This window comes from Nylanderia fulva, unplaced genomic scaffold (assembly GCF_048542155.1).
Source record: "Nylanderia fulva isolate GAGA-0341 unplaced genomic scaffold, ASM4854215v1 Scaffold19, whole genome shotgun sequence".
Taxonomy (NCBI): domain Eukaryota; kingdom Metazoa; phylum Arthropoda; class Insecta; order Hymenoptera; family Formicidae; genus Nylanderia; species Nylanderia fulva.
In genome coordinates, this window is record NW_028190161.1 from 3,452,094 (window position 1) to 3,478,926 (window position 26,833).

The 26,833-nt window shown below is 40.2% G+C and overlaps 1 protein-coding gene and 1 long non-coding RNA gene across 10 annotated transcripts in view; one reads left to right on the top strand and one right to left on the bottom strand.

The window, feature by feature from the left end:
* The window catches only part of LOC114931260 (uncharacterized), a 114,224-nt gene that overhangs the window by 33,612 nt on the left and 53,779 nt on the right, over positions 1-26,833 (top strand). The gene's annotated exons all lie outside the window — the stretch shown is intronic.
* Positions 1-26,833, bottom strand: part of scalloped (TEA domain transcription factor 1 homolog scalloped) — a 162,505-nt gene that overhangs the window by 32,967 nt on the left and 102,705 nt on the right. For all 8 annotated transcript variants that reach the window (XM_085481752.1, XM_085481754.1, XM_085481750.1 and 5 more), the window contains 2 exons: positions 10,451-10,575; positions 7,334-7,472 (listed from right to left, as the gene is read on the bottom strand). In XM_085481752.1, the coding sequence (XP_085337878.1) occupies positions 7,334-7,472; positions 10,451-10,575 (264 nt within the window). The remainder of the gene's footprint in view (positions 1-7,333; positions 7,473-10,450; positions 10,576-26,833) is intronic.

The following is a 26,833-nucleotide window of genomic DNA, read 5'->3' on the forward strand; positions in this document are numbered from 1 at the left end:
CGAAATACTCATAAATGTTCGAAAGTGCTCTTTTCCAGGTTTTAAAAATCGTTGATATATAAGCGAAAAGTTTTATCTAAATGCTAAAATTTTTCAGCGTTACTTAGCACTTAGATTTAAAAGTAACTTATCACTTATCTAAGGAAAATCTGTAGATTTTGGGAAGAAACATGAAGGAGATAGGTCCATTATTATCTAATGCGGTTAAAATGCTTTTTTCCTTAAACGTCGTTACAAGTATCGTAAATCAAACATGTATTAGAAATTTTATCAGGACATTTATTTTATCCACGATTGTTAATGACTGGAAAATCAATATTTTTTACTTGCAAGTTTTTTTTTTTACAATGCGTTGTAACATTATATCGTTGATGTGAAAATTACTTGTTTCTCCTATAAACTGATTAGCTTCAATATCTTACTTTAAAGGATCAAGACGAAGAAGCACTTGACTACGTTAGATATTATGACTGCTTTAATCTCCTCGTTACTCGCGGTGATGCACTCCATACACAACAGTAAGCCTTGCCTAATCTCTCTAGGAGCTTTTAGCAAACTATCTAAATATGTTCCCAGAATACGGCTTTGTCTAAAGTGTTCTCAGATAGATGCATAGAGTGTTCCACACAAAGCGATGTCGGACAGACAAGAAAAAGCGTATCAAAGACGAGAAAAAGTTGCGTCAGAGAACTTCGAAACTAGAAGAAAATCATATCAGTAGCTCGCGAAACGAGACCAATCGATATCGCTTTATGTCACAAAGAAGTAAGAAATATATTGCACGAAAAGATGTAGGTCATTTATCTTTTTGTCTTCCGTACATCGTAGAATCATATCGTTTTTCTTTCATATACGAAGAAAATGTTGTAGTAAAAATTACAATACAATATTTATAAGTACAGATCATACTATAATTTATAAAAGAAATCACAATATATTTGCTCAATAATATCACATAATATTTTATATTTTATAAAAGAACATTGTAATTATTCAAATATTTTAATGCATTAAATAGATAATTATTTAAAATAATGATAAATATCTTAATATTGTTAAACATATTCCAGCTTTACATAAAATGCTGTACCTAAAAGGCAATGCATTTTTCATGTAATCTGTATTTGTACAATTTTCTCCGTGTAGTGCAGATATTACATTATAAAAACTGATTTTTTGCTACGTTCATTTTTCATTTCAATGTTTTTATAAAGTATACAAATTTTATCAGAATGAAAGTTGTATGTATATGTATATGAAAGAGAGAATCATTTTTCCATAAAAAAATGATAACATTTTCAATTACAAATTTTAAAAATGCATACCAAAAATGTATTCTACATATATAAAATACATATAGACATTTTTTTACGTACCAAATACATTGTGCAAATAGTTATGATATCACAAAACTATTAAAATAATGTTAAACAACAATTAAATCGTGGAACTGAATTTTCTACAGGCTTGTCTTGGATATCGAAACAAACAATTAAACAGTGTTTAAAAATCGAAATGCAATTGTTAGATAATACATGATTTAATTCAATATAGCTATTTATTTATATAATAAAGAATCTTCTAAGTTCCTCCATAAATTAGCGATATATTGCTCTCGCGAATAAAGTACGACGAGCCGAGTGCGAATCAATTTAACGAATAGATGATCGCCGAGATTCGGCGTCCACTATGGCGCGATCTCCCGGTTGCAATGACGCCCGGACTCGATGACCCACAAACCAGGATACGATGGCTCACGTACGGCTCGGCCTCATAAGGCGCGTAGGAGCGCGAGAGTACGTGATCGCGAGATCACGTGCCATCCCAGTAACGGACGAGGGATAGAGCTCTCTCTACGTGTTATTAGCGATCAGATAAATGCCGAGGCGTACCGTTGTATGCTCGCACGTTCCTGCATCGTGGTCCGGGGGATATATCTCTCTTGTATTTCATATTGGATTCGCATACGAGAAATTATCCGCGTATCTATAAGGAGCACGTCAGACGCCAAGAGATTGCGAGATCCTATCGGTCGGTACAAGAATAAAATAGCAATTTCTAATCGGACTACAACACTCGTCTTGAAAAAAGTAAAATATTTGATTTCAACTTGTTAGTCAACAACTCGTCCAGAGAACTCGCTCCCGAATTATTTTCTTGGAAAGGGTGCAAATGCAGAATACATTCTGTATATTAGATATTATGCAATGGTTTACACAAGGTCCCCGTCCAATCGATTAATTTAGCATGAACGTCTCCGCGATTCATATCGACGAGGAGAGATTGATCAGATTTGCCACGCGGATCACTTAAGCGGTCGCGGATAAAGACCAGATATGGGTAGGTCGATTTATCTGTTTAAATACGACCCGGAGCGATGCAACTCGAGTTCACAACAAGCGTCAGGCTACCTGTTCGTTCTCATTCATTCTTGGTCCCGTTTTACCTCGCAGCTATCGACGTAAAGCCGGCTAAAAGATATTTAAATGCGTAATCTATAAGAGAGATGACAACGCGTCGTTATGAACATAATTCATTTGCTTCTGTTGCATTTAATTTTTCCTGACAATCTTTTTCATTTTTTTTGGTCAAACAAATGGCCATTTTTGGTACGCGATAATAAAGATTTGTAAACAAATCGTACACCATTTGCTGAAAAAATTTCACTCCATAAAATTTGAAGAGCAAACAGAGTCTTTCAATATCGCGATATTAAAAGCATCGTACAACTTTAAATTTTAATCATTTATAAATCGGTATATCAAAATATTTATATATATTCCCGATTGTCATAGTTGATAAATATTTATGACGTTAATTTATATAAAGACATAATTCGCAATCGAGAAACCAATTTATTTCTTCCTCCATTATTCATCGATTCGTTCACATCCGGCGTTCTCGATTAGCGTAAACGTACAGCGATATATATCGCGGGGTGAAAGAGAAAGAGAGAGAGATTGCGTCGCGATATCGAGCGAATCTTGTCCCGGTGGGGGAAATTCGATAGATCGGAAAATCTATTCAAAAGCTTCTCTTCTCTCGTGTGTAGTCGCTCGCGGAGCAGAGCCGCCGTATCTCGGCGATCGTGTAATATTACTTGGTAAACGCCAGCGGGCGGACGGAAACTGGCAGAGGAACGAGCTCTGGAGCTGGACGACGAAAAGAAGAGAGGAGGGTAGAGATGAGGAGAGGCAAAAGGGACGAGGAAATTTGCAAGAAACTATATTTACGGAGTTCGTTCCGGAACATTGACCCGCGGGAGAGAAGTTACACCGTTGGAAGTCGGAGGTGTTCCGGGAGACCGCAGCAGCGGAGAACGCGGTAATTTTTCTTTCCCCATGTATAAGCAAGAACCTAAAACGCTCCTCTAACGCGTTGTCCTCCTCGCTAGTTGTTCCGTACCCCGACGACGACGACGGCGGACGACAACGATGGGGACGGAGCTGAGCCTTTTATTTCTGCTGGTTTATTGGATGCCGTGAACGTAAGGACGAAGGATCTAGTCTTTCCGTGGGAAGGGACGATGCGGTTTCTTTCCGCTTGGACGAAGGAGCTGTTCGGAGAGAAGGAAAGGGAGAGAGAGATCCTTTCCACCTCGGCAAAACGGCCACAAAGAATATCGAGAGACCCTCTCTTCCTCCTTTCCCTCGTCTATCCGATATGCCCGCAGCTCCGACACAGGAAGTCCACTTTGACATTGTTCGTAGACTATCGACTGCGCTCGCAAAAAGTTGCCGCGTTTACCGACAAGCGAAGCCCGAGAGATTTTCGAAAAAGACCCAGAGAGAGAGAGAGCTTGGAACATGTATCACGGTGATTTTCGTAATGTCCTCACCCTTTTGTAAAGGTTAGCGGATAGGTTTATGAGGCGAAACAAGTGGAATTTATATATAGCGAGTGGAATTCACCCGGTCGGGTTTTCAGATGTTCCCAACAAGGACAATTAACAGGTCTTCGTTAAATTTTCTATAGAACCTGGCCCGAACGGTGCTTTATCGGCCGGATTATATCAGATCTGATTCCTCTCTCTCTCCTCTCTCTCTCTCTCTCTCTCTCTCTCTCTCTCTCTTTGTCCGTAGTCGTTTGCAGGATTTTTTTTACGATAAACTGACGTTTCGTGTGCAGCTGCGCGTATATCGGAGCTTCGTTATTTCTAAACGTGTAAAATACGATTTTCTGATAGAATTCCATATTTTTCCATTAGCTTTAAAAATTCATTCGTACAATTAAATGATGCATCAACGCACATTTTTCTCTAAATTCAATACATCCTTTGTTTCGTGAATAATTTCTAACTCGTGAAAAATAATATCTTTGTTAATGGATCTTTTTTATCGATTTATTCTCCCTCTATATTTCTTCATGCATGATCTTTCGCGATATCTTCGAATTGTTTTCATCCTATTTATTATCAATAACGGTAGTGCGTGATAAAATTTCTATGATTGACCGATTGGACTCTCTCCACTTCTCGTATCGCATCAGGATCGTTTCTCGCCGATGAAATCACGGTGTGGGCGTCGGCGTCTAAGACGAGAGAAAGAGACCGGGAAAAAGAAAACGAACGAGAGAGAGAGAGAATGCGCAGGGTCGGGAAAGGGTGATAGGAAGAGAGAGAGAGAGAGAGAGAGAGAGAGAGAGAGAGAGAGAGAGAGAGAGAGAGAGAGAGAGAGAGAGAGAGAGAGCATCGAAGGAGGTAAATTGCCCCGAGATATTTAATCCCGCGGAAAGGCCGAGGGATCTCTCCTTTATTGGCTCGGCGAGTGAGCAACGACGGGCAAGATAAGTCTTCCCATCGGATCGATGGCCAATCGCGTTAAGCGATTTTCGCGCCTCGTTATCCTTTGTTTCCATCCGGCGGACGATCGGCTGCATCTCGTCGTCGACGACGACGACGACGACGACGCTCCTTCGTCTTTCGTGACGTCGAAAGATCGATCTTATATCGTGCGCGTTTCTTCCTTCTCTCTCTCTCTCTCTTTCCTTCCTTCATCGTCTATACGAAGAATTGCTGACTTTCGCATTCCTCAATGCTAGGGGAAAATTACCCCTGAGGGGTGAACTGCGTCCCGAGAAGAGAAAGAGAGAGAGAGAGCGACTTATCCACTCGACTTCCCGATAATCGACGACGAAAGCGATTTTCAATTGAGATACACCCCAACTGCAACTTTGTACTTTAGGAATCACTCGTTTCATCTCGGCTTATCACGAATTAATTAGATTTGGAAGAGGTGGAGAACCAATTTTTATGCAACAACAGCTAGAAATATGTGCGTACGTGTACCTACATTCATATAGAGAAATCTATTCATTAATGAATATATATGTAATATTTAACAGTTCGGTATTGATGATTGAACTTGTAATTAAAATTTCCTTCAAGTCTATTAAAAAAAATGATCCAAAACATATATAATTTAATATCTATTGAAATACAATTTTCCTCAAAACTGTCTAATTTCTAAAGTCAAAATTAAAGAGAAAAATCAAGTCTATCCTGATTTACATTTTCCAATATATGTTTTTGCTAGAAATAGATGTTGTAAGAATATAATAATGCAAGTTTAAAATTCGATGAATGCCACTCGCTACGACTATTAAAATTCCTGTGACGTGAGAATGAAATGAGAATAGCAGCGATACGGCGCCGCTTCGACATCATTGTCGTCGTCGTCGCCGGCGTCGGCGACGTCCTCCTCATCATCGTCGGCTGTTGCTGTTTTCATCCACCGGCACCGACGACACGGAGGAGCCTGAATTAAGCTCCATTTTCATAGAGCGCGCGCGCCACGATTGAATTGCCACCCGCTTGGCTTTTCGCGCCAAGTGCTTTCGGAAATTAAGCGACATTGTGCCCTAACGAATGGGATTCATGCGAATGCGGCCTACGTTCTCCTGCCGAACAGTCTGGAAAATTCGCTCACCAAGACGTAAGAATGAAAGGCAAGTGGCAGTATACGCGCAGCTTGTATCCCGCAAAATGCGGAGAGACCCGAGTCAATTTCAGGGTTCGTTTGCAGTCTTTTTTTCGGGAATAATAACAGACTCGACGTCAATTATCCGCCTCCTTAGAATTACCATGTCTAATCAACAATTTTAATTACTTTAATTAAGGAAAAAATAGAATTCTTATTCTAGTTTTATTTAAAAGAGCTTCAAAATATCATTTATACAAGTTTAAATATAAGCCTATATAATTATGAAACATTTGGAGACTATTTGTATTTCTCCTCTTCTTCAAAAACTTTTGCACCTATATGAGTATATAAGTAATCCATTGTATGTAATGGATTTTTTGCCAAATGCAAACCTTAAAAAATGCGATTTGCACAAGTCGCGTCTTCTGTTGCTCCGTTATTGCTTTTTCTCAGAGATCTTAATATTGTTATGTAGAATTCCTGCTCGGTCAAAAACATCGTATACGAATTCACGCGTCGACAATTTATTATAATTCCTCGTAAAAAAAAAAAAGGCGAAGATATACGACGGCGAATTTAACGAGAAAAAAAAGAAAGGGAGAGAGAATTAATACAAAAGACGGGCAAAAAAGGGCACAAAGTAGGAGTTCGCGCCGGAGAGGGCGAATATTCTCCTTCTCGAAGACGAGACGTTATTGCCCCAGTGGTGAGTTCATGGCGGTTAATGGTGGTGGTGGTTTACGGTGGTGGCCACACGGCGGTACCACCGGTCTCGTACCAAGCAATATCTGGTCAGTCACGTAGACTGACCTCAGCACCGGAGCAATAACGACGCCTCGTGTCTGGACGTTTCTCCGCCGTCGTCGTATGAGAAAGAGAGGCATGGGGGGAGGGAAAGAAACGAGTGGAGGAGGTTGCTTTCCGGTGGCGGTCGCACGGAGAACAGCGTTTTTTTCCTCCGATTTTTCTCCGGCTGCTCTCGGATGCACTACGTACGAATGCGAACGAACGGGAGAACCGACAGCTCAATCGCGAAGCGAGATCATTTTTGCGAGGATATTTGAATCGATCATAATGTAATTTTAATAATTACATCGTCGTAAAATCGTTCGAGTCGTAAACTGTTTTTAAAAAATAAAAAAATTTGTAATTTTATTAATTCTTTCGTATTAATATAATTTTTCTTTGCATCTTTGTTATATTAATTGCATATAAATTAAATTAAAATTACTTTAATTAGAAAAATACAATTACAATTAAGTTTTATTTATCAGCTTCCGTGCTTTTATTATATACATATACGCATATATGGGGAATTTACGAATTTTAAAAAATTCGTAATAAAACCGTCTTTATAAAATAGAAACGGTAGATAATAGAAGAACAATAGACAAGGAAATTGCAGGACTCACCGTACATCTTCCCTTCGTCGGAAAGGATGATTTTGCGTCGACCGCATGGCGGATATATGGTAAGAGCTTCCTGGAAGCTCTGTTCGATATCCGGCGACCACACACCCTCCGCGTCCGCTGCCGACAGGTCCTTCTCGTCCTGGAAAATACAATCATCTAATTTAATGCAATCCAAGAATGGATTGCAATTATGGCATTGGATCATTATAGTCATGTGCTTTTCATCTTCAATAAGATTCTAACAACTATCGTCGAGCAAAAAAAGTATATAACATACTACACAAAATTAATGAGTTAATTTTACATATATAGGATACATATAATAAAAGCGTTTTTTAAATTAAAGTGCTGAATTTTGATTCGAATCTTGAATAATTAATGAATCCATCGTACTCTTGTGCGAAGGTAAAGTCGACAGAACGAATGAAACTAATTCCCTATGCATTATTTCTCTTGCGAACAATCAAGCCAATAAATAACGATGAAATAATTTTCGCTTTCTTCGATCAATGACAATTAGATTCGACCTCTTGCCAATTTCCGATCGAAGCACACATTCCCCGTATTTCGAAAATACCAATTCCATCGCGACCATTCGTCACGTTCGTCACGCTCGCATTTTTCGTCTAACGGGAGAGTGTCTTCGCCGCGATGCACTTTGGCGACCTGGGCACGTTCGACACGGGAAAAGTTCATTTATCTACGATTCCGGCGCGCTGACCGCGCGCGATTTATCCCACCGGGTCGATCGTGGCTGGACCTCGGAGACCTTCGTCCCTTCGAAACAAAGGATCTCCAGGAGGCGCGCGAAGCCATTTCCGTTTTTCTTTCGCACGTCCGTCTCTCATCGAGCTTCGCGGCACGGTGGCTCTACAGGATGTCTTCTATTTCGATCCGGTAAAGGGGGTCGACGTTTCTTTTTTTGCGCGAATGTACGATACACGGGAACAACATCTAGTCCACGGTAATCGTTGGAACCGGAATTTCAACGAATCGAAAACCTCCGTGCTGCACGAAGAGCCGAGAAACGGACGATTATCCCGGACGTTTAGATACCGAGAAGTGTGGAAAGGGTGCGAGGAAACACAAGCTTGTCCGTTCCGAGAACCCTAGTCACGTTCGCTATGTTCGATATAATATCGTCGAGCACGCAATCCAGAACGGGAGACTCTCCAGATGGTACGAAAAAGTTCTCGATTTGATCTCGTCCGCTTTGAGAATCGAGGGCTAAGAGCAGAGATCAGTGATAAATGCTACCGCGAAGTGGTATTCCGTTCGTATGAATTGCTAAATCAACGAGAACAGTTTACCGAGAATATTGAACAAACAAAAAGAGAGAAATATTGTCTATCTCGTTATAAGAAATAAAAAATGAAACTTAATAAATAATATATATGGATAATATATGGTATAACGCGGTAGATGATGAGTAAATAAGTAAAATGTCTAAATGTTTTCTCATCGCGTCGAAGAAATTAGATGCGAGAGAAAGAGCAAGGAGAGAAAGTTAAATTGCACAGGCGACGTCTACCTTTGAAGTTTTCAAAGTTTTTAGTAAAATATATTTACAAATAAATTAAAAATAATAAAGCGATTTAATTTTTAATCGAGACTTCAATTCGAGGAGCTTACAATTAGAAAACTGTTTTGTCGCACAATTCTCTCATAAAGTATACTACACAATCATATAAGGTATATTATTCAATTTTCTATTGAAAATTAAATATAATGACTAATTAAATTCTGTAAAAATAGCCAAGTTATATTTTAGCAGAAAAAGATTTAAAGTGCCAAAAAGCAATAATACAATAAAAAATATATATATATATATATAAGAAAACTTTCATTTCATCAATGTCTAAAAATTAAAAAAATATTATGCAGAATGGATTATTTTAATCATTTTAATCTTAATGTATCATCCTCTACTTAATTTTTCAATTCAGAAAAAAAAATTACTTTTGAAAAGTTTACAATTTTTTTTACAGAGAAAATATGATTTATGAAATATATTTTTAAATAATGCGCATCATACGTCCTTCAGAAAAACTTGGAATTTTAGTTAAAGTCAGAAATAATGAAAAAAACAAAATGATATATAATAAAAATGATTTCTTTGAAACGTACCTACAGGGTTCTTCTTTAGGAATATATCGAACTACAGTAATTATAAATATACCGAATCACAGTAGCAACATTGTGCTGCGACTGCCACGACGAAAGATGAATGACCGTTTAAGAACGGGGTCAAACAAAGTGACGTTACCGAGTCGTCCTCGACATCCGGCCAGGTGTTCAAAAACGGATACTCGCGTGTCCAGTGGCACTCACTCGTTTGCAGCATCCGTGGTCGGTAAAGCCTCTAACGACTTTGTTAAAGACGCGATACTTAATCGTACGTTTCTTTCGCGCGCGAGAGATGAATCTGCGAGGCTAGCCAGGTTTTGCGAGTCCGGATGATTAAACGAAGACTAACGCGGCCGTTCACGAGCGAGCGGGGTTTGATAAGAAACACCGGATGCCAAGACCAATCGAGGATGGATGTGCCATAACTGTAGACGAGATGGGAACGCGTGCTCGCACGTCGAAAACAGAAAGGTTTTAATAACCGATCAAGCATTTGTTTGACACGCATTTCAGCCGAGATTGCGATAAGCGCGATTGCACTTGCCCACGGCTAGCGCGAAATTAGATTGAAGGCGCATCGAAATCAGAATTAAATAAAAGATCTTTGCAATCCTTTAAGACGTTTGAGAAAATCTTTCGAAATAATTATATGCGCATTACATATCTGAGGACTTGAAAAAATTATATATGAAATTGTTAAGAAATCTTTTTGCACTACATAATATATTCTGAGATATTTTTTTAAACTCAACTAACTCAAAAATTTACGTACATCCGTACTTTGTCACGGAGATTTTTATTTAAATCTTCGCGTAAAATCAAATATCCTGTAATTGCTACATTTGAACCACTGTACAGTTTTTATAAAGGATTTTGTATGTTTTTCATGATAAAGATAAACAAAAAAAAAAAAAACTCGGTTGATTGAATTAGGATTAAAAAAAAAATATATATATACTTTCGGCATTAATTGAGATGCAGTCAACTTACATCGCTAATTTCGCCAACGTCGAGGTTCTTCGTATCCGAGCCGGAGCCGTTGGCGTCGGGCGGCGGCCCGGAACTCGCGGGGGTCCACGGTGCGGAAATGGTGTCGGCTGCAGCCACCGCACTGCCTGCAAACAAACGAGGAACAACTTGGTTTATTAACTTTTCTCGGGAAAAAATCCTTCGAGCTCGCGGAAACGACCCGAATTGATTCCGCGCAGAAGAAAGTAATAATCATAAATTATTAACTCCTCATGAAAGTTATGTGTGTTGGAAGTTCTATTCGTGAGAGAGAACAGTTATTGAAATGATTTAGGTGAGAATGACATATATGAAATGATAAAATAAAATAAAAGAAGCTATCTGATAGTTTCATTCCACTTCTTCTCGATAATGTAATAATTATGAATAAATATTAACGATATATAATGTGTATCGAATCGAAATATGTATATAGAGAGAAGTTATATTTCTCGATCGCTCGAGTTCCATCGTCAAAACCATTATGGTACATCCGGGACATCCGCAGCATATAAATTCCCAATTTCACGTGCGTTATTGTTTCTAACAATGTACGCTGCGAAATAACGAATTAATTCCGCTGGCCATCGTGCGGCGAGCTCGTTTTCGACAGAGCGGAATATTATCCTATCGGATTAGTTACGGGAAAGGGCAAAAAGAAGGGGAGGAGGATCGTTCGGGGTGGGAGTGATGACAGAAAAATCAGCACGTAAAAAATCGCGGGGGGGATGGGGGTGGCAAGGGAGGATGGGGGAGAAAACAGAGAGACGAACGTCGTCGCTTTCTACGCTCGTCGGAGCAACAAGTGTTCGCTGATATCGCGTATCAGTACCACGATGGCAGGTGGGGGTAGCTCGTAGGCGGTACACTCCGCCTACAGAGGGTGGAGTGCGTGTGTTAAACCCCCGGAAGAGACCCCTATCCCCGACGGGGTTGCCGGTGGCGGTACGAATCCCGATCCGTAGCAACAACCAACCACCCACCCCCGAAAGCGTTCTCACCCCGTTTCCCCTTCGATCCCTTTCTCTCCCTCCTTCCCCCGTTCATCCCCCTGTGGCATTCGTCGCGATGACGAAATTCATCGGAGAATCATTCGCGGAGGCCTCCGCGCATGTGCGAACCGTATCCCAGTTTTCGGGGCGAAACAAGACGGATAATTGTTAATTATACGCAGATATTCGCGCAACGCGTTCCAGTTTATGGCGTTTGCAAGGAAATATGTCACGCTTTTGTCAAAAAAAATTAATATTATTTTTCTCCGAATATTATTTTCCATTTTCGTATTCGAAAAAATTGCATTGCTCTTCAGAATACATTTTTTTTTCCACGATAATAGAGAAGATAATTCAAAATATCCATCCCCTTTCATCTGGCTGAAGACTCGCTTGCGTAAAAAGATGAGCGAGACGATCCTCGGTACTGTATACTGTTTCTCGCGAAAATGCACAGAAGGAGGTAATCGCGGTCAACGATGAACATGTGAGTGCAATATATGCAGTCTGCAAAATGAGTGGTGGCTTAATAGAGACGCACGTGCACGAGTTAACGTATGTGCGCGCGCCGAAACGTATATGCGTTATATAGGTACACACGTGTGTGCACGTGCACGAGAGAGTCCGTGCTGGGGAAAGGGTGGAAAACATAGATCACAGCGGATGACGTATGGTTGCATTCGGCGTTGCTGGCAGAGTCGAGGGTGGAAGAGAGGTGGAGAGGTAGGTTACCCACCAAGGGATGGAAATGTTCGGATGAAGGATAGGGTATGACCAGGCACACGCGGTCGTGATAGGGTGCAGGAACTTTGAGAGGGAGGTGCTTCTCTCTCTCTCTCTCTCTCTCTCTCGTCGGCGAAACCTCGGAATGTCCTGGCGGCTACTACTACGATCGCGGCAGAGGTCGCGAACGTGCCACGTCCTTCTCCGTTATCCATTTTGGCTCGGTGCTAGGATATTACGGTGCTAAATTCTCCCGGTCCGGCTTGTTGAGTAATGATTGAATCGCGACAAATTTTCGGCTCGCGAAGAGAGACGGTGGCGAGCGCGGGCGCGTCGCTCGAATAGGCCGGATTCAGTGAATTGCTTGGCCTTCTACGAGGAGGACACTTAAAGCGATATTTCATGAATCTTGTATTACAGCGATGCGCGACATAGTCTCGCAGCAGAGGATACCTCTTTTTTGTATTTGCATTCGTAGAGTTTTTTTTTTTCAATTCGTGTCACGCTTATCGATATGTTGTAAATATAACTTGGAAATATCGTATATATAAATAATGAGCTTTAATGTGATGTGTAGGTGTCATATTTTTCTATTTCTTTGACAAATATAATTCTACCTCACAAGACTTTAAAAGACCAAAGAGAAATCTACTTTCTTCATTTTTATATCATCGTAAAAAAACATTGCGGTGCCGTTAAATAATTTAATGATTCATTACAGGACGTTGTATGCGTCTTGAAATAAAACTTCTCGATTCAACATTTAATATTGCGCTTTGTTATACTTTACAACACAATGTGTTTAGACTATTAAATTACTAAATCTCATCGAGATTCTACTGAAATGAGAATTATGGGCAATGTGGAACACTCGTAGCGGAGGTTGCAACAATGCGACGAATGAAGAAACTTGAGAAAGAGAGAGAGAGAGAGGCGAACATTTGGAATGTCGCGAACATTCGCGAGAATGAGATCGCCATGTCCATCTTTCAACACATTCTTGAGTTTAGTTTCCGCAGTATATCGCGGGTGCAGTGAACCCTGCGGCTTTCAAAAAGCGAATCATCATCTACGACTACTTATTTCATCTACAATTACTCGCGAATATATATTATATTTTTAACAATTCGAATAATAGAATTATATCGAAAACCTGCGACGTTAATTTATAATAGATATATATTAATAATACTATAGAACAAAAATTTCGCGAAACAGAATACACGATCGTTTGTTCAAACTTCGCAGAAGCACCTCGTCATCGGGAAAACCTTCTCGTTCGCTTCATGCCCGAATCGTACACAGTATATATAGACGCGTGTATCATAGTTGCACTCTGCGAGGGTGATAGTAAATGCCATGTTTGTGGTGGTAGTGGCACTGGCTAAGTTGTAAATTTGGCGTATAACCATTCGGGGGTGGTCCTGGTCGAGTAGGCCAGGTCTATCCTCTCTATCTCTATTCATCTATTTATCTCCCTCCCTATCTCTCCTCCTCGTTCCGCTTTTCGGAGATAGTCGACGAGAGGGTGGCGGAGGGGAACAGGAGAGGGTAGGTGAGACAGGAGACAGGGGGTCGCGTAGAAGCATTCATAGCAGGGACCAGAGGGTGGCTTCGGTGGAATGCGTCCCGTTTAATATCGCGGAACATTATATATCGCCTCTCTTGTCCCTACGTTGGCCGTACCGAGCGCGTATAACGTGTGCAAACACACCCTCGCAGATGCATATATATATATACATATATATATATATATATACATATATATATGTAGATATGGATATATGTGTGTGTACGTACGACAGCCTAGCCACGACGACAATGTGTCCGATAACGCACTCGCGAGCTCTCGAGGAGACCTTTTCATAACGCCGGCGAATCTTCCGCGAAGAGCGTTGATAGTTATTTATCGCCGATCGCATGAAAGTGGAAAAGCTCGCCGGTTATTCCACATTTGACTTTATCCTTTTATCCCGTCGAGTATATATTTTGCGAGTCTAAGAAATGCGGCAGAGTTGACCTCGTCAAGAAGACGCGAAGAATTATGTTACTTATATATAATTTTGAAATGAAAAATTAAATTAATATGGATAATTAAATTAAAATGGAAAATATGAAAATATAGACTACCAGAAATTAGTCTTCTTATTGATAGGTTATCATATTTGTTCTTGTATAAAAAATCAGTGAAGAATTCAAGGAAGTAGAAGCTATGCCACTGTGTTCAAATATATATCTTTCAAAGTGCGAGTACCCTCTCAGACGATAAGATAGTTATATTGTCGTAATACTGTCGTGAAGATATGACGTTACGTTAGATAACAGCGACAAAAACGTAAGCATTTTTATATCGCCGTGACGAGACCTTTTCCCCTCTCTCTCACGTAAATTTCCGGGAAAAATTAATTATCATCTCGATGCCGGCCGCGAATTACCGTGCCGCAAAATTTATTAAGAGACGACGCGCTCATGCCGTGCTCCACCTTTTATGCGAGCCGTTAAGAATTCTAATCGGTTCTGGCACGAGCCATGTCTCGATATTATCGAACGATTATACGTGCAAAGCCACGGAGCAAAGTAAAAAAGTTCGTGAGAGAGCGTGCGCGATATAGTCGACTTTATATAAATCGACCGCGACGAATAAGACTTAATCGTCCAACGTTTGTTATACAGTTTAGATAAAATATCGCGTTAAGCAGCGTAAAGGTACAAGCTGTTGAGACGACGATTACGTGGAAATTATTGCGCTGTGTGTTAATAGATTCGTGATTTTAACGCGAAGCAGACGTAAAAAAGTATATTTAATTCAATTAAATTCAGTACAATTTCATTTAGAGAAACACTTGTTACATAATGTCGAAAAAACGCGTTTTTATAATTATAAAAATTGTTCGCATATTTTAATAATATTTCCATTTTTACACATTTTATAAGAGTTTTTCTGATTAATATTTACCGCAATAAAAAATATTAATATCCGTACATAGAAGTAATCGAACATATTTTATATCTTATGTGATAGATATTAATATTTTTAATGTGGTAAATATTTATATTCTTTCAATACCATATATTGTCCCGCGATTTCGAGGATAAATTCTAAGAGAGAAAATACTTTTTGTGTATATATATATATACTATATATTTTCTCCATCTATATCAATTTACTTATACTCTTAATGAAAATCCCAACTACTAATTTTGTCGATAATGAAATAATAAGTACTCTCGCGTCAAGCTGTTAAATTTCTTTGACGTTCGTCCCAAGGGATGAAAAACTCGCCTCGCAGCCATAGGTGCGCGTCCATTCGAGACGCGCGCGATTGTGATTAATCGCCGCTCGGTTCAATGAAAAACAGCGGGCTCGATTCCCCTCATATCGTGTTCTCCTATAGATATATATACATATACATACGTATTCGCTCGTTCTACGAGAACGCAAAGTACCGAGAGAGAGAGAGCACGCGGTGAATCATCTCTCTTGTATTTGGATCCCAGAGAGAGCGATTGAAAAGAAAAGCAGACGCAAACGACGCCTGTTCGCGCGCGGAGAGGACGAGGTATATAAAAGTGGGGAAAAATAATAAACGCACTTGAAGCTTTTCGCGAGAGCGCGTACAGGGGTAGCGAGAAAGGGAACCGGAAAAAAAAAAAATATATATATATATATATATACTACAGAGGGATAGGAAGGAGAGAGATCGCCCGGAAAATATTGGCAGATCCCGGAACGCGCGCCTCCGGGAGAGAAAAACGAAACAATGCGATTCCATCGAGCGCAACGATGGCGTTCACCTCTTTAATTCTTAGCGAGCGGAAAAAGAAAGAAAAGGAAGGGGAAAAAATATACGATAAACCCGCGTGCGCGCAGCGGGAAACAGTTTGATGCATCCGGACGAAGAATGGATCCGCGCGGGAACGCGAGATGGAAATCGCGAACGAACGCGAGCCACTTTCGCGAGCTCTTCAATTAGCAGTTTTGCCGAGTCCCGGTTTCGACCATAGAGAGATAGAGAAGGAGGGCTTCTCCCGATAATGTTTTTCCGCGATCAATGTGTCTTGCCGTCGCGCGCATTCGCCGCATCGTTAACGACCACCATCGCAGTTGTCTATTATACGCGGAAAAAAGAATCGTGGTGTGGGAATCGTCGTAAAATCAAACGGTGACTCGGCTCTCTCTCTCTCTCTCTCTCTGCTCTTTCAAGAGCGAGATTCGCGCTGCACGAAGGCGATTAGCGGAGAGTCCGCCGCGGTAATTATCGGGTACCTCCGAGACCAGTTCGTTAGGATCCCCGGAGTAAATTGGAACGAGATAATTCCATCGAAGAGGATGGAGGAACCCCGCGGGAGAAAGAGAGAGAGAGAGATTCGGGAGAAAATAACGCGGTGTCCAACAGCATCCGGTCCATCGCAAAACTTGCAAATCTTTACGACGAGCATCATTATTCCGCGAAGATACGTAATTCGAGTGATATTTTTGCATTTCGCACATCTCGCAATTACGAGCGAAATAATTTGTAAAGCTTACGCGGGAAAATTATGCCGTCGTCTCGTTAAAGTAAACCGGGAATATGTACATAAATCGGATGATTCGGGAGACCCCGTTCGGGCTTGTAACGCTCGTCGTATTGTCGCGCGCAATTAGAGGGATTAATTTACATACTGCAGGATTAACCGTTCGACCATGAATTATTCAGGGTTATGCTAATGTGTGTCGGCTACGAATTGAAGTCAATAATTGAATGCTCCTCGAGAATAAGAACGGAGAGCTCGCGCGCGAGAACCGTCCGTCGTCGGAGAAGAAGAGAGAGAGAGAGAGAGAGAGAGAGAAGAATCATTAACCGCATTATATTCGTAGAAAACGAGAGCGCGAGCCAGGTAAAGGGAAAATTACTAACCGCGCGCGAAACTTATGGGGGGCCCTCGCGTAATATAATGCGCGCTATTTACTTTCAAGACGACGGCGAACGCGTTCGTTAAACTGGAAAATTTATATAGGGTACTTATTACGATTGTACACTGTACCTTTAAATCACGAATTTCCTAAATTATCTGATTTTGAATTCTATATAGCGAAAATATGTGTCATGTTTTCGAATTATATATAAACGACTAAACATTTGTAGAGATCTAATTTCAGATACACTATGTAAATAACCAAATTTTGATATCAGAATTTAATTTGAAGATTAATTATAAAAATTGTCGGTATTTAAAAATACAATGTCTACGTTTTCATACCGATTTCTATTTTATCAAGGAATAAGATGTATAAATAGGATGCGAAAATGAACTCAGGCACACTAGATGTCTATTAGAAGCTAATGACGTATGTACGTAATAACTGTTATATTTTCGTACGCATCGGGAATAATCGCGCGATATAATTTCGCTTCCTCGCATTTTGAGATACATTAAAGTCGGTACCGAAATAATCGTTCTTGCGAAATAATCGGCATAAAGTTGGCTGAAATTAGAACGGGCGACAGGATTAATATCGAATCCTCGCGCGGTTCGCGTAATTCCATCAGCCTGCGTCTCTACCGCGGGTATGTGTGCGTGTACGCGCGACAAGGGTTAATACGGTTTTAATGACGAATAATGCAATCTTCCGTCAAAAACCGCAGCGACATTGCCGGCGTAATAAGCTCTCGAGACGGGAAGACGCGGACTAAACGCGAACACTGAGATTTTGTATGCATGTGTGTCGGGCAAACATGACGGTAAACTTAAGCGAGCGAGCGAGCAACTTAAGAGCGTGACTTGTGAGGAAGAAGTAGAGAAATCGTCGAGATGACAATGTCGAGAAAATATAAGGATGACGAGAATGAAGAGGAAAGGATAATGAGGTGTAATAGTGTTGAAAAACTCCGAAATACAAAATTCAAGTGTCGACGAAAACGGATGCTTTCAACTTCATAAAGCAATAAACTAATTTAAGGGGATCCTAAACGTCCTTGAGAAGTCTGTTGGTTAAATATGATATTAGATAAACTATAAATCTACTGATAAATTCATCATTCTAATCAAGATACACGAGACTATAGGTACAGATTGATAAATCTTTCCTGTACAAATTAAAGTATTAATATTAACAATAGCCAATAAACAGATTTATAGTTTAAAATCTCCTTAATATCTAAATAAATTAATGTATATCGTGTGCACAGAAATGTCTGATCGAACGAAAAACAATATCATTACACGGAATTAGATTTCCCGGGGCTGCAAAAGTTGCAACATCCGATCGATAATTTCGCGATTCGTCACCATCGAGATAATCAACTTGACCCGTCTTTCTCCATTCGCTCCCCTTACGCTTTTATCCTCACGATTTCGCCGCTGTCAAGGCGAACAGCTGATTCTCCTCGGTCCCGTGGGAGAAACATTATCCACGGTGTTGATTTACAGTTTTCGATACAGCGACGAAGTGTAACAACGAGGAGAAACCCGAGGATAACGCGACTATAAGGCAAGGCTAGAGCAAGAACAAAAGCTGAGAGGGAAGTTGTTTTCTCCTTCTTTTTTCCCTTCTCATCTCTCTTCCGAGAGATGCTCTAGAGTACCGAAACTCTCCTTCTTGTTTTCAGGAGCTACTAGTTCGACGAACGCGTAGAAGCCGTCGATCGAGCGTGTAGCGTTTCTTCGCTCTTCTCCGGCTCTTCGCGTTCACCGAGAAGACAGCTGCCGTTGAGGCCAACAACCGGTTTCCGCCTGCCTTCCTTTCCCTCCTTCCCTCTAAGAGATCCTCTATCTCGTCCCGACTTTACGTCATTCAGGTTCTCGTGTCGTTGCACAAAAAGGGGAAAAAACGATCGAGAGGCACGACAAAGCGACTGCCGGCGGCACCTCTCGTCGATTCGGATCACGATCCATGGGCGGATCATCGTCCGGTGGGATGCTTGTTTGGTTTGTTTCGTGCGATGACGATTGAACGAGACTTACAAGATCGCGTTACTTTGACGATCAAGCCCGACACAATCGCGCGTAATCAATCTTTTTTTCTTCATTTCTTCGGGAAAAAAAAAACGTCAAATAAAAATCCTTTACAATCGCTTCCGTGTCGAAATGTATCAAATTCTACGTTGAAAAGAATTTAGTTCAATTCGATTAAATATTTATTTCAATACTATCTAATAAATGATATTTATTAGACAGTACTGAAATATATTAATTTTAATTATACAAGAAATGTGTACGAATAGACGGAGCAAGATTGTATTCCTATAAACTGTTTGCTCTTTTTTGATGCACAAAAAAATGTTACGTCCGCTATTTGAAGATTCTCCTTGACAATTATCCACTGCAGATTTCGGAAGCTAATCATCGCGGTATTTTGATTTCATTAAGCAGTAGCAGTATTTTAAAAGACGCAAAGAAAATCGTCAAACAGCTGTGAATATTGCCGGAGCGACGGACGAACAGAATTCCGTCTTATTAAGAAGTTCATTATATTAACGAGCCCCGAGCAACGATGTGTCCGCCGAAGAGAGACGGTATATAAAGAGAGAGAGACGAGCCGATGGAAGGAATTAGTTGTGTAAGAGAAAAGGACGGAGAAATCATCGGAGAGAGAAAGAGAGAGGCTTGGTGAATATTTATCAGGCAATATCAACCTTGTACATCGAGAAGAAGGCAGAATACAGCGCGTGGATGCACCGTTAATCGATTTGCATAAGATCGCCGTTTCGTGGCTGCGTCTCTCGAATAAGAACGCGAGCGGGTGCTGGATGGGAGAAGGAGAGGCGCGCTGTCTGGCGATATAAAAGTCGATACGCGGCATAATTCGCGTAATTACGCGGCTGCAATATTACGCGCCGGCGATACACTCGCGAAGAAAACAGGAAACGCGTCGGCACCGTCGGTCAGAAATCGTGCGCGGCGAAGAGGAGAGGAATTAAATGACGTAAACAACTCGGATAATCAGTCTCGTTTGTCGTTTTCTTCTACGAGATTCACAGCCCGGTATATATAATTGCGTATACGAGATTTTATCGTAGGTGCGAGAAAACGTACGCTTTTTTTGTCCTTCGACTTTCTATCGTTGTGACAGATGTTTTTTTGCTTCCGCGGATATTTACATATACGCGAAAATAATATTTATAAATAACTATTTCGATTAAAAATTTTTATTGTCGCTTTTAATCTGATTTGTGTACCATCGAGAAATCTGAATTTTTATATCAAATTATATTAATTCTTCTATTAGCGCGTCCCAAAAACTTGGAGCCGAGTCGTTTTCTTATACTTTCATAAATTGGAGAGTGAGCGGCAAAATCGGAGTGTTGCGCGATTAACGCGATACGCAAGCGCGATCGCTATTTACGCTACGATTATTACCGTAATTTCTTATGTAAGGTAACGTTTCTGCCGGTCACGCTAAGGAATAGTTAACTCCAGGTAGGTAGGTTACTTCGAGACGCGGTAAAAATCTATATAAGGTTCGCGCTTCGATGAACGCGAGCGCTGATTTTCTGCAACAGTTGACTCGAGGGTGAGCGAACTCATTCTCTCTTTTGTTGCGAGAATAATGCAAAACGTGCATAATGATACAGAAAAATAAGAATGCCCTAGATGAGTAAAATTTAAAGCTCGAATATTTAAATGAAAGATCTTAAAGATTTGTTCAAGATATGGTATTTCAGATTTTATCGAAGCAAAATCTTTGAATAAATAATGAAAATTTATGTTAAGGTAAAATCTGTTTCTCTCGTATCAAATAAAGCTGAAAATATTTTAATATATGATTTTACCTAATAAATAATATTTTGTATATGTTAATGTGCATTCCATATACGCATATTTTCAGAGACGATCTTAATCGTATAATTTAAACTTTAAAGACCGCTATTAATCTCGACAAATACGATCGTATATTAGCATAGCATCTACTTGTTATACCTCGTGTTCCTGCACGTATGTTGTTTCAAGGAAGTTGATTCGAATCGGAAACCCTATAACAATGTATGTATACTACGTACATTGGATGCGTGGATGTTTTAGGCAACGTAGCTAGGAGGATGCCGCAGCCGCATCTCAGGAGGATCATTTAACCGAGATAATTGCCAAACATTGTTCACCTTGTTAGCCGTTGTAGCTCGGTTGGCAAACTTGAGCGAGTTAATAAGCAACACACCCGAGTGACGGCGACGACTATAGCGGTAGCAATGACTATAGGGGCGACGATAGGTGTCAAGGCGGAGGCCTGAGCGCCGAACCGTGTATAAATTAGCGTCTTCAATTTGTAATCGATCGCCTTGACTCTTCACTGCGTTGCAGCAGACGTCTTATTCGCGTTGCAATATTCGCGATATATATATATATATATCTCTATCGTACTCTTATTATTATTATTATTTGTGTGTTGAGATTAAAATAAAGTCAATTATTATTTTTTTTTTAATTTGCATTTAATAATTCGCAGATATCACGAGTAAAATAATCATAGAAGATATCATTTATCTGGTGCAGAAAAATATTCGATATTGTAAGAAATATAAAAAAAGTGAAAAATATTCGAGACAAAATTTGAAAAATGCTTTATGAGCTTTTAAAACTGTGAGAATTACAATTATATAATAATTGACTTTAATAATGAATCATGAAAGATGTCTTTATTCTTACTTAATTAATCTGATAATTTATTTACGCGTAATCTTTTTATTAAAGCTTGAATCGTGTGTTTTCTAGTGAAATATATGTGACAAGATTATTAATTAAAACATTGAAATTATACTTTATATAGAATCTACTTTATGAAAATGAATATTAATATTTAATATGTATAAAATATAATTTAAAACTTATCTTTTAACTTTTTAGCATAATATTTATCGAGAGAAAGAGAGAGCGAGATCACCTACCTACTAATAATACAAATTTTCACGATTCTTTTACAATTGGAAGTATTCACGTGCGCGAAACGAGATGTTATACAAATTCAATAAAACGGCAGAGATATTCCGGTGAATCTTGACCGGGTCGCGGGCAGTGAAGCAAAAATTCGCGTTACGAAGGAAACAGCCACGAGGCGAATTAGATAAATAAATAGAGAAAGAAGAAAGGAGAGAGAGAGAGAAGAACGAAAAGGCGTAGGTAATTAAGGGTCGTAGGAAGGTTCAAACTGGAAAGCAAAGTCGAAGGGCGCCTCTCCTCTTCTCTCCCGTGAGAGGCGTGAATTACACGGCGAGGCAAGCGAGCCGGCAGACAGGCTCATTGTCCTCCGCTAGTTTAATTAATGCAGCTGAACCGGCAGCTCCCTCATATCCCACTTCCATCCTCCCTTCGTTCGACCCCTCTCCGTGCCAGCACCACCACCATGTCGCCAACCCTGTCTCTTTCTTGCACCGCCATCCCTTCGCGTATACTGCCGATCTCACGAATATATATATATATATATATATATATATAGTCGCACACCGTCGCCTCGAACGATGTACGTGCAATCTACCGGGGGCAATTCCGTAGACCCGACAATGTCGTCCCGTCTCTCGTCTGGATTTCGATAATGATCCGTCAATTAGTCGACGGATCAGCGATTCACCCGCGCGAGCTGATGCCACTTCCCTTTAACCCTCCAAGACCGACCGAGGGTGTTGGTCGTCTATGTACATGTGGATATATATGTATCCTTTTTTTGTGTATTTTATAAATGTATAGGTGCTGTATAAGATTTAAAGCAATCGTTCGTATCAATTAAGACTCGGTTTGTTGTGTTTACCGGTGATCGAGGTGGAGACAAATGAAAAAGATATAGGGAAAAGCAGACGAGTGCAGAGAGAGAGAGACTGGACTGGAGAAAAAAGGAGCAATACTATGTCTTTCTTCTATTTCATAGATATATCTTCGAAAGCAAGGGAGAAAATAGATAAAAAAAAAAGCAGACGAGATAGACGAAGTCTCTTCGTCTTCTCCCATGTTGATCCTATTCAGTAGTAACAAGAGAGAAAAGGAAAAAAGAAGTTGCAGTGAGCTCTATTTTTCTGTTTCTTCGCGAATTTTATCGATAAAACGACAGAAACCCGACGAGTTTCGAGACTCAAAGGTCATAATCGTCTCGCAGATTTATTCCATGAACCATATCACGATAATTGCGCTATTGCTCTCTTCCGAAACGTAAGAGAGAGATATTCTCGGGTTCTTTAATTTGCCCTCTGGCGTACGGTTTTATAAAAAAAGGAGCAGAAAAGAGGAGAAAACGAGAGGCTCGAGGTCAAGGTGCCGGCTCTATCTTCTTGACTCAAGAACTCGAATAGTGCAGTATCTGAACGTGCTCGTCAAACACCGAGCTCGATCATCGGCCCGATTCAATTAGCCCTTGTACTTGAGGTAACTCCTTATTCACCGCCCATCGAAACTCATCGATAAGAAATTCTCCGCGTTTGGATGTGGAGCGACCGGCTTCGACACGTTTGATCTGTCGCCGCCCTGTAACGTCGAAAGAAGCTGATCGGTTCGCCTCCTCCCATGGAGCAGAGCGATTTTATCTCCTTTTAATTCCCATTAGCTTATCGCGGTAGATTCATTTCTGCGATAGAATCTCAAGGATAGCCATTACACGTGTCGAGCGTCTCGAACCTATCGGCTGCTCGTTCGACCGTTCAGATAGATTAAGATAAGCAGCTATTGTCTCATTAAAAATTAATGTCAAGACAATAATTACAAGATAAAGGATAAAAAAATAATCGAAAGAGGAATTTAAGGAGTTTATAAAAATCTCGAAAAAATCTAAAGAATTTCTAGATAAATAATAATAATAGTTTTTGTATTTTAAAAGTTTGATTTTGAAATTTATTATTGAATAAATAATATCGAGGCGTTAATAATCTTTGCTACTTTTTGTGATCTATTTATATGACAAACTTATTTTTTGGGGGAATTTTAATTCGAGATTTTAATTATACTCTAAAAGAGATAAATTTATATCACAAATATTTTTTTAAAATAATTACCCTTTCAAAGAAATTTTTCCTAGAAGAAAAAATAAACGGAAGAGATTTAAGGAATTTATAAAAATCTTGTAGAAATCTAAAAAAATCTAATAATGATAATTTTGCTCATTTTTGTAATCCATTTACGTGACAGATTAATTTTTTAGGAGAAATTTTAATTCGAGATTTTAGTTATTCTAAGAGTGAGATATTTATAATACCGAATATTTTAAAAATAATTGTCCTTCGAGAGAAATTTTTCCTAGGAGAAAAAATTATGACAGCGAATTCTTTGAATAGTTTTCAAAAACTAAGATTAGAGCTCCCGAGACATCCTTTTCCTGCACCCTGGAGATACCCCGCTAATACTCTTGCGATCTGACAAAATTAACGTCGCTCGACAAGCAAATTGAATGAAAAATGGAACTGAGATATTCGCGAACATCCGCGCGTTTCTCATCGGCGGCAACTTCCACCGCGTTCAACCGGTTGGATGCTAATTCTAGGTTTAATTCTGATTATCCGGAGCGTCATTATATATAGCGAGGAACCGGTTAACCCAGTTCGTGATCTCCTGGATAGACACACGCGACTTTTCGTGCCAGACGATCGTCGCGTTTATCATCACCGTGACATGTCGATTCGACGTTTATTCTTCGCGTTTTAGAATGTGCCCTTCCGACAATAAATAAATAAATAAATAAACGAATGCAGAGAGAGAGCCGAGGCATATCTATCTGCGGACGACAACTGCGGTGACGACAACGCGAAATTCGTTTTCTCTCCGCGACGTTTTCTCCGAATTTTAAAATCCTAATAAAACCTTAATAAATCGCGTCTTGCTGCTCGTTGAACGAATTTCCGAGGTGGATCAGCCGGCAGCAGCGACGGCGAGCGAGAGAGCAGGTGGATGCGCTTTATCGATTTTGGCATACCAGACAAGTTGCTTCTGCTTTCGCGACGATAATTCGCCGACTCGGTGCCTCGGCTTGGCGCGGCTTAAGTCGCCCACTCGGAAAGTTCATCAGCGTGCAACCTGCGCGAAAGCTCCCGGATTCAGGTATTCCTCAACCCCGGACGAAGTAGTACGGATAATCGTAAAAGAGAGGGAGAGAGCAACGCTTCGCTATTTTCCCCGTATTATACTTTTATCAATCATTAATATTTAGGATACTATACGAGAGAAATACAAACTCATTGCGTGTACTGTTTACACGGACGTTGAATCATGAATAGATGTAAAATTTTGCACTCTATATTTTTCTCACATGTGCATGTGGTAGAATAAATATAATCGTGCATAACAAGTAACAAAATTTGTAAACATTATTTTCAATATAGCGTTCCCACCCTGATCGCTACAGAATCTATGTATTTGAATATTGAAATATATAGAGCAGAAATAAACAGACTGGAAAATCAGCGGATTTTTTAAGTGTCAACGTTGCGCGCGAATAAGATTTGACCAGTCGGGTCAAGTAAGCAAGAGACGAAGAAGAGTCGCGGAAGAAGACGAAGAGAAAGAGGTGGACGGACGTCGGGACGCTATTTATATTCGATGCCGAGGACGTTCAACCCACAAACACCCCCGTCTTCCTTACCATGTATTTCTCTCCTTCCATCTTTCTCTGTCTCTTGCTTTATCTTTCTACGCGCTCATCTCGCATCCACTCGGTGGCGACGGGATAAACTCGCGAATAAATCTCCTAGCCATGTAGCTGTATGCCTTCTCCCCATTCTTGTCCATGCTTCGCCCTACATCCTCATCTTGCGGTCCGAGTGCCTTACCGCGGATTATCCGAGGTAGACACGCGTAAACGAGCCGGTTCTCTCGGTAATTTAAAGAATTAATCAACCGGACGAACAAAGATTTTCATTTTTACAACGCTGATTGATGACCAAAACCAAGTATCATTAACTCTACACGCATAACTGAGCAGTTGAAAATGATAGAGGGAGAGAGATCCTGACGCACAAAGATTAATTTGACAAACAGGAAAATTAAAAAATATTGAAACGATTAAAATAAATAACTTGCATAATTGAAATATTTTTAAGTGTTTTCAATAAAATATTCCTATATGTAAAAATGTCGCATAAATTTAGCACCAGTGTTTTAATTATAAAAATTTTGAATTTCCTTTATCAGGAAGAATCGGTGCATAAATTTTGTTCATCAATGTGATTAGCTGCTTCGTACAATTATCTTAGCACCCTCGAGTTTTGATACGCTCGTACTAGCGGCGTTGAATCTTTTCATCCTATGGTGAATTTCAGAGTCCCCGTCTATCGGTCTTTCCCGTATCGACTGACCGCGCGACATGCAAAACAAAGAAAAATCGTTGGAAGCGGAAGGAAAGCAGACGCGAAATTAGATTTTCTAGCGAGGTCGCCGCCGCCTAGCGTGCGTCGTGGGAGGATGAAAAAGAAAAAAATCGACCAAAGCTCAATCCATCCAACGAGCTCGTGTCGAAAGAAGGTGGAAGAGAAGGGACATATAGATAGATAGATGGATGGAGAAAAAAGGAGGAAGAGATCCGGGAGATTCGGTTCTCGATACGATTTTACGGGTAGGTAGGGCTCGAACGAGAAGAGGGAAGAGATGAGAGAAAAGATGAACGCAGGGAAAACGGGGTATCATCCACGGCCGTAATTAGAATCCTCTTCGTGGAAATGGTCTCGAGGCTTCGGAAGCCCGCCTCTTCTCTCGTTTCTCCATT